The sequence below is a fragment of the Manis javanica genome, chromosome 4 (assembly GCF_040802235.1).
Source record: "Manis javanica isolate MJ-LG chromosome 4, MJ_LKY, whole genome shotgun sequence".
In the NCBI taxonomy this organism is placed as follows: domain Eukaryota; kingdom Metazoa; phylum Chordata; class Mammalia; order Pholidota; family Manidae; genus Manis; species Manis javanica.
Genome location: NC_133159.1, coordinates 134,120,064 through 134,128,449, shown reverse-complemented (window position 1 = coordinate 134,128,449; position 8,386 = coordinate 134,120,064). Strand labels below are relative to the sequence as shown.

At 62.4% G+C, this 8,386-nt stretch overlaps 2 protein-coding genes across 7 annotated transcripts in view; one reads left to right on the top strand and one right to left on the bottom strand.

Annotated features, from left to right (window-relative positions):
* The first annotated feature begins 557 nt into the window (after positions 1 to 557).
* On the top strand, positions 558 to 5,170 carry HIC1 (HIC ZBTB transcriptional repressor 1). The gene is made up of 2 exons (XM_017651608.3): positions 558 to 725; positions 2,175 to 5,170. The coding sequence occupies exon 2, from the start codon at positions 2,195 to 2,197 to the stop codon at positions 4,334 to 4,336; it is 2,142 nt and encodes a 713-aa protein (XP_017507097.2). The 5' UTR covers positions 558 to 725; positions 2,175 to 2,194; the 3' UTR covers positions 4,337 to 5,170.
* A 160-nt stretch (positions 5,171 to 5,330) lies between these two features.
* Positions 5,331 to 8,386, bottom strand: part of SMG6 (SMG6 nonsense mediated mRNA decay factor) — a 244,338-nt gene continuing 241,282 nt past the window's right edge. For all 6 annotated transcript variants that reach the window (XM_073235026.1, XM_073235027.1, XM_073235030.1 and 3 more), the window contains one exon: positions 5,331 to 7,120. In XM_073235026.1, the coding sequence (XP_073091127.1) occupies positions 6,990 to 7,120 (131 nt within the window). In that variant the 3' untranslated portion in view covers positions 5,331 to 6,989. The remainder of the gene's footprint in view (positions 7,121 to 8,386) is intronic.

The window sequence follows — 8,386 nt, the reverse complement described above, 5'->3', positions numbered from 1 at the left end:
AGACAGCCAGGACTTGGACTCCGGAAGGGGCCAGGTGTGTGTGCAAACAAGCGCGCCTGCGGGTGTCACTGCCTGCAGAGGGTCTGGGTGCAAACCCGTTTGCATACCTAACCCATATGGCTGAGTGATGGTGGGTGTGTTGGGGGGTACAATAGGGATGTCTAAGGAAAGTCCCCCCAAGATCTTGTCTCCCTTCTTTCTCAGAATTTCTGTAACTTCCCTCCCACTATTTACTGTCACCAGAGTCCCCTCCGTGTGGGCAGAACTTCAAATTGGGGCAGTGTGAGAATCTAGAAATATATATATGGAAGCGTTCAGCCCCAAACCCCGGGGTTTGTGTGGCTCTCAGGTCCTGGGCCTGGTCCCAAGGTGGGCACATCTGGAAGGGTGAACCTGTAAATAGGGCCCCCTCCTCGGTCCCATCCGGCTCCGCATCTTCGAGCCTCCAGTCCAGGTGCGCTTGAGGGAGATCGCGGCTGTAACGCGCAAAGCTCCTCGCGACCGCGAGGTGGAGCCATAGCTGCAGCCTTGCCCGCTGGCCTGGGCCGCTCCAGATAAGAGTGTGCGGAAAGCGCGGCGGGGCTGAGACGCGACCAGGACGCGGGGAGGACGGACCAGCAGGACAGACCGACCGGGGGCCCGGCGGGAGGAGGGCAGCGCAGCGCAGCCACGTCCCCCCTGGATCCGCAGGCAGCCGGGCCCGGGGCTTCCGACATGCCCCCCAGGTGGGTCCTTGGGCTGGGGACCGGGAGGGACAGGGGACCCGGACAGACCGGTCCTCGCGCGCTGGCGGCCTCAGGCGCATCCTCCCGCGCTGGCGCCCTAACGCAGCTGACGTTCAGGGCTTTGGGTGTCCCCCCGGAGAACCCAGGACCGCCGGTCCGGTCCTCCGCGTCGAGTTCACCGCGGGGTCAGTGGCCGAGGCCGACTCTGCCCGCACATGGGCTGGAGAGGCGAGGGGAAGGGAAGGGGAGCTGGCGGGCGGGGCTGGCAGGGGCGCTGCCCTGGCACAGCTCGGCGCCTGGCAGCGGGGCGGGTGGGCCGCCGGCTACGAGCTGCCACCACCGCAGGGAGGGAAGCCCGGCTGGACTGCGGCCGCAGGTAACGGGCCGCGAGGCCCTGCGGGCCAGGCGGGGAACAGGGTCGGGCGGGCGAGCTGGCAGGCAGGGGAGTTCAGGGTTCGGCTCAGGCCTTGCGCCGCCTCGTTGCCGAAATTGGGGGCCTAGGGGAAAAGCTGGGAGCTGAGGGACTGGGTCTGGAGCGCTCCTCCCGGCCTGTCTGAAGTTGGGAAACTTTTCCCTAAGTTTGGGGCGGCGGAGTTGCCGTGGATATGCGGCCGAGGGGAGCTGGGGAGGAGGAACCGGGCCCGCGAATGCAGAGCTGAGGCCGAGGCCGAGGCCGGGGCCGGGACGCGGGTGGGGCGCAGGCCGGGGTCAGGGCCTCGGCCGGCTGTGCGCCGTGCCCGCCCGGGGCGCTGCCCCCTCCCTCCCCTGGGAGCTGCGTGGCTCCCCCCTCCCCCCCACCTGCTTCCTGCCTCAGCCTCCTGCCCCGATATAACGCCCTCCCCACGCCGGGGCTGGCCTTCAAGCTCTGCCCGCCACGGCAGCCGTTGCCTCCGCTCCCCGCGCCGCTGCCGCCGCCCGGGCCCTAACTGAAGGCCTGACAGCCCCTGGCCAGGGCGGCACAACGGCGGGCATCGCGCTCCCCTCCTTCGGATCAATTCCGCCAACTGGGGCAACTTCTCCCGAGGCGGGAGGCGCTTTTTACTCGGCTCCCTTATATCCCACATGAACAAACCTCTAGGCCCTGAATGACTTTTCCTGAAGCGGACATTTTCCTCAAACCGGGTAACTGTCTCCAAAAGGGTCACTTCGCCTGAACAGTTTTCTCCTCAGACGCTCCCCTGCCCCAAACCAGCCTGTGTGCCTGGAGGCATCCAGGCCTGGGGGTGCAGGCCAGCCTGGCGTCTTCTCCATCAGCCACTCTCCTGCTCCTTTTGGTCTGGGCCCACCGGCCCAGGCTCCCACACTCGGGGGCCTCCCATCCGCCACCAGTGCCCAGGCCCCGGTGCTCGAGTGCTCGATGCCCCTGCCTAGCTGAGGGGAAGGGGAAGTGGAGGGCAGAAGCACTGGTCTGCGTACGGCTCTGACCCGGCTGCTGTGTGTCCCCCCCAGGAGACTGTGCTGGGCAGACGATGCTGGACACGATGGAGGCGCCGGGCCACTCGAGGCAGCTGCTGCTGCAGCTCAACAACCAGCGCACCAAGGGCTTCTTGTGCGACGTGATAATCGTGGTGCAGAACGCCCTCTTCCGCGCGCACAAGAATGTGCTTGCGGCCAGCAGCGCCTACCTCAAGTCCCTGGTGGTGCATGACAACCTGCTCAACCTGGATCATGACATGGTGAGCCCGGCCGTATTCCGCCTGGTGCTGGACTTCATCTACACCGGCCGCTTGGCTGATGGAGCAGAGGCGGCGGCGGCGGCAGCTGTGGCTCCGGGGGCCGAGCCGAGCCTGGGCGCAGTGCTGGCTGCCGCCAGCTACCTGCAGATCCCCGACCTCGTGGCGTTGTGCAAGAAGCGCCTCAAGCGCCACGGCAAGTACTGCCACCTGCGGGGCGGCGGCGGCGGCGGCGGCGGCTATGCACCCTACGGGCGGCCGGGCCGGGGCCTGCGGGCCGCCACGCCCGTCATCCAGGCCTGCTACTCTTCCCCAGCCGGGCCTCCGCCGCCGCCCACCGCCGAGCCGCCGTCGGGCCCCGAGGCCTCAGTGAACACGCACTGTGCGGAGCTCTACGCCTCAGGCCCTGGCCCTGCCGCCGCACTCTGCGCTTCGGAGCGGCGATGCTCCCCGCTCTGCGGCCTGGACCTGTCCAAGAAAAGCCCGACGGGCTCCGCGCCTCCGGAGCGACCGCCGGGTGAGCGCGAACTGCCCCCGCGCCCAGACAGCACCCCCGGCGTCGGTCCCGCAGCTTACAAGGAGCCACCGCTCGCCTTGCCGCCGCTGCCGCCGCTGCCTTTCCAGAAGCTGGAGGAGGCCATACCGCCTCCGGACCCGTTTCGTGGTAGTAGCAGCAGTCCGGGACCCGAGCCCCCCGGCCGCCCCGACGGGCCCAGCCTCCTTTACCGCTGGATGAAGCACGAGCCAGGCCTGGGCAGCTACGGCGATGAGCTGGGCCGGGAACGCGGCTCCCCAGGCGAGCGCTGCGAGGACCGTGGCGGGGACACAGCCGCCTCGCCCGGGGGTCCCCCGCTTGGCCTGGCTCCGCCGCGCTATCCGGGCAGCCTGGACGGGCCTGGAGCGGGCGGCGACGGCGACGACTACAAGAGCAGTAGCGAGGAGACCGGCAGCAGCGAGGACCCAAGCCCACCCGGCGGTCACCTGGAGGGCTACCCATGCCCGCACCTGGCTTATGGCGAGCCTGAGAGCTTCGGTGACAACCTGTATGTGTGTATTCCGTGCGGCAAGGGCTTTCCCAGCTCTGAGCAGCTGAATGCGCACGTGGAGGCTCACGTGGAGGAGGAGGAGGCGCTGTATGGCAGGGCCGAGGCGGCTGAGGTAGCTGCCGGGGCTGCAGGCCTGGGGCCCCCTTTTGGGAGCGGTGGGGACAAGGTCTCTGGGGCTCCGGGCGGCCTGGGAGAGCTGCTGAGGCCGTACCGTTGCGCGTCGTGCGACAAGAGCTACAAGGACCCGGCCACGCTGCGGCAGCACGAGAAGACGCACTGGCTGACCCGGCCCTATCCATGCACCATCTGCGGGAAGAAGTTTACGCAGCGTGGGACTATGACGCGCCACATGCGCAGCCATCTGGGTCTCAAGCCCTTCGCTTGCGACGCGTGCGGCATGCGCTTCACGCGCCAGTACCGCCTCACCGAGCACATGCGCATCCACTCAGGCGAGAAGCCCTACGAGTGCCAGGTGTGTGGTGGCAAGTTCGCACAGCAACGCAACCTCATCAGCCACATGAAGATGCACGCCGTGGGTGGCGCGGCCGGCGCAGCGGGGGCGCTGGCCGGCCTTGGTGGGCTGCCCGGCGTCGCCGGCCCCGACGGCAAGGGCAAACTCGACTTTCCCGAGGGCGTCTTTGCTGTGGCCCGCCTCACAGCTGAACAGCTGAGCCTGAAGCAGCAGGACAAGGCGGCTGCGGCCGAGCTGCTGGCGCAGACCACGCACTTCCTGCACGACCCCAAGGTGGCGCTCGAGAGCCTCTACCCGCTGGCTAAGTTCACAGCGGAGCTGGGCCTCAGCCCGGACAAGGCGGCGGAGGTGCTGAGCCAGGGCGCGCACCTGGCCGCCGGGCCGGACGGCCGGACCATCGACCGTTTCTCCCCGACCTAGAGCGCCTCTTGGCAGCCAGCCTCGTCGCCGACGCGTGGCCCCAGCCCGCGCCACCAGGGAGGGGCGGCGGCGGCGGCAGCGAGCAGGCACACAGCGCCCAGACAACTAGTAGCAGCGGCGGCGGCTCCACCACCCTGCGGCCTCACCTGGCCTCACTGCTTTGTGCCTTAGCCCGGGGGTGGGGGTAGGGGTAAAACCCCGGGACGGGGGTGGGATGGGGGAAGGGAGATTTATATTTTTGATATCAGCTTTGACCAAAGGAGACCCCCGGCCCTTCTCCGCCTCTTCCTGTGGTTCGTTGGCCCCCTCCCCGGCTCCGTGCTGCTCTTGGGGGGAGGGGTGTCACTGATGGGGCACTCCCAGCCCTACCTCCGGCCCTTGCGACCACACCCATTCTCACTGTGAATCTCCCTGCTGGGGTCGGAGCGTTGGGCAGAGTTAGGGAGCAGGGAGGGGACTGAGCCGGCCGGAGGGCCCCTTCCCCTGCTCCTGCCCGCCCCGGGACTGATAATGTGAAGTTCCTCATTTTGCACAAGTGGCACTAGCCCCAGGGCCAATCCTTCTCTCCCTCTGGAGTCTGAGGGCTGAAAGCCCTGGCCTACAGGTCTCCCACTCCCGCCGTGTCCCCGCTCCCTTCCCTGGGGCCCCCCGGACCATATTTATTGCATGCGCCCCGGGTGGTCCCCCACCCCGAGCCCAGGCTAGGCTGGGCTGGAACGTGGTCTCTTTAGCTCCCTTCTCGTTTGTATATTTCCTTCCTTGTACACAGGCTCTTCCAGAGCCGCTTCCATTTTCTATAGTCTATCCAAACAGCAATAAAGCAGTAACCAAGGATCCCGGCCCCACTGCTCTCTTCCAACCTGCACAAGGACCTGGGAAAGCCACACCAGGGTGGGTGGAGGGGCTAAATACGGCACTCTCACACAGGTGCAGGCGCAGAGGCTTGGGCCTTCTTCTCTCCCCAGTCCCAGAGACAGAAGAGCAAGAGATAATGTATGTTTCATAACTAAACATTTATTAAGGAAACCAAACCAGTGCTGCAAATGGGACAGAAAGGAGAGATGGGTCTCCCACCCACCTACCCACCCAGTCATTAACCTTCATCCAGGGGAGAGGATCTCCAAGGAGAGACGGGGGGGACCTTGTAGCCCAAAAAGCCCAGTCTTCTGAATTCCTGGGGTATTCATACCCCGAAACTATTGGCCACTGCTTTCCTGAACAGCACCCCCTTTCCCACCTCCTGGCATAATCTTGGGTCTTGAGGGAGGGCACAGCCTTGCTCTTTGGGTGGGCTGTACAGTCAGGGTGTTCTGGGTTTTTCCCTGCTGGTCCCATCAAAATTTACTCTTGGGTCCTCAAAAACCTGTCTCCCCCTGAGTCCCTCTCATCCCTGTCCCTGGGCTGGGAGAATTGCATTCCCAGGAGGAAGCCTCCTGAGTGAGACTTTGTACACAGGTGCCAGCTAAAAAGGCAACAAAAACTCAAAAGGCCAAAGGGCCCCAGTTCTGGGGCAAAGCTAGAAACAGGGTGTCAACTCCAGGCTAGGCACTGCTCCTCCTAGGCTCTGCAACACACTACCCTCAGGATGGGCTATATAGGCTTGGAAGTTTCTTGAGCACAGGGGCCTGGAAAAGAAAGTTATGAGCGATAAAAGGTTAATTAAATTCCTGCCACAGGAAGTGGAGGAGAAGATTCAGAGTGAGAAAGCCCTGTGATAGAACTGAGGTGAAAAAACTGAGGGACCAGGGAGGTGAGAGGGATCACCTAGAAAGGGGAGGAAGGTGAGAGGGACGACTTTGGAGCGGGAGAGGACAGGGAAAGGGAGGGGAGAACTGAGAAGAGTCTGAGGAAATTTTGTGAAGTGGGAACCAGAGCAAAGGAAGGCCAAGGAGGGGAGAGGGAGCAGGCAAAGGCCACCCAGGAAGCACGGGCCTGAGACCAGATGTCCCGTTCCTCTAGACCCATGGCCACCTCAGGGAAAAACAAGGGGCAAAGTGCAATTGACCGAGATGGAGAAGGGCAGGAAGAAGAGAAGCAAGATGGGTGTGTGTGGCAGGTGGTAGTGGGGTAGACGAGGTGGGGGCCTAGGGCTGCTGTTTGGGACATGGTGTCGAGAACCCAACCTGGGTCCCTGGGGGAATCCAGGCCTCAGGGGGAGACACCCTGGACACTCTCTTCATGGTAGCATCAGAGGCTCTTGGACACATTCAGTACAGGAGTTCTGAAGATTAACAGGACCTGTGATTTCACCTATATTTGATGGAAACTCAACCCCCTGCCCCATCTCCAGCTGAGAAAGTGACTGAGTCCCTGGAATTAAAAGGGCCTTCCCTCCTGCCCTTGACCTAGAATGGGGAGGGAGAAAGGCTGAGAGCATGGGCACTGTCTGGCTCACCACCTGCTGTCACTGTAGCCAGCCACCTCCCTGCTAAATCTTGCAGCCCAGGAGAGTCCCAGCAGCTTCTGCCCAACCCTTGGGAAGGGCTCTGTGAGGAGCAGCTCCCCCAGAGCATGACCACAGTGGGTTGGAAGAGGATGGTTTATTGTCTGGGTGGATTGGTGGCTCAGGTACCCGGGCATCTTCCGTGTTACACTGGGTGCCTGATGGCCTCTCAGGAATGGTTCTGTGGGGGTGGGCCCCAGTGCGGTCCCTTCAGCCCACCTGGGCCCATGTGAGGAAGGCCGGGATGTCCCGTACAGGCACATTCCTTGTCAGCGCCTTCACACGCAGGTTCCGGTCATCTGTCAACAGCACCACCTCCCGTAGCAGCCGAATTGGCTCCTCTGTTGACATGAGAGAGAAGGGCTCCACTGAGGGCAGGAAGACCAGGCACTGGATGCCTCTCCTCTCTCTGAGGGGAGCCTGATTCTGGAGGGTCAAGGCCAGCCATTTTTTGGCTGTTCCAAAGTTCTTGCCATCACGCAATCAGCTGAGGGTGTTCCCTCCCTGCTGGCTTAGAGAGGGCCGTGCTGGCCCGGGGCTGGCCTCCGGCTTTAGACCCCTGCCTCTGGCACTGGACTGTGCTGCCTCGTGCCCTGAGAGCTGCTCAACTGCCGGCCCCTGCAGACCCCTCTCTCAGGACTCTGAACTGAGGGAGAAGCCCCTTTCCTTCTATTACTGCACGGTTGGTCCCGGACTCAGATCACTACTCTATTTTGCACATCCTCTCCTTCCAAGGCCAGCAGGGCCACCCTATACGTATTAAGAGGTAGAAAGCTCAAAATGGAAAACAAACTGTCTCTAGGGCTCCCAGATGTGAAGAGAAGGGTAAGGGTTAGTTCAAGGGAACTCTGAGGAGAGGAGGGCAAGGTAGACCTGAGGCGACAGCCAAATGATTTCCTCTAAATAGAAGTAATACATGTAACAACACAGAAAAGGAAAAAGGAAAGGGGAAGCCAGGATCATCCTCCCGGTTCTTATTCTCCATGTGTCTACCCCCAGGTAGATCTGTGCATGTGTCCAGATTTCTTTATGCACATGCACAAGCACATGTTATATAAGCCTTTTTCCCTCACAACTTTATGATCCCACTAAACTTTATTCAAATGTGTATTTTAAAGATCTATTTCAGCACAGATAGTCTTCATTCTTTTGAGATGACTTTTTTATTGGGATGTCTGCCACCGCTTTTCTTCCCCTAATTTCTTAGTCTTTAATATATTGGGGACAATTTAAACTGGGTCAAGTACTCACACAAGTGACATCCCTGTCTCTGGGAAGGCTGCTTGGGTAGGAGGTTCACTGCTCAGACCTGGGCTGCATACTTCCCAACAGAGGTCAGGGAGGCAGTGAGGCACAGGAAAAACCCTGTAGGCCTACAACCTGCGGGGACTGGCGGGGCTGGGGCTGCAAACATCCCAGTGAGACCTGAGCAGCTCCAGACTTGCCAGCTCCAGGCTGGGAGGCTGAGAACTGGCTGTTGGCCTCAGAAAGAGTCTGGGGGAAGAGAGAGGGAGGGGCTCATGGGGTTGATGGTGGTGAGAAAAGGGGAGAGGTGGAAGGAGGTATTATGGGAGCTGGGGGCCTACAGTGGGCAAGAAGGGAGAGGA

Coding starts and splice junctions, on each gene's coding strand:
- HIC1 (XM_017651608.3), top strand. CDS start 2,195: ATGCTGGACACGATGGAGGCGCCGGGCCACTCGAGGCAGCTGCTGCTG.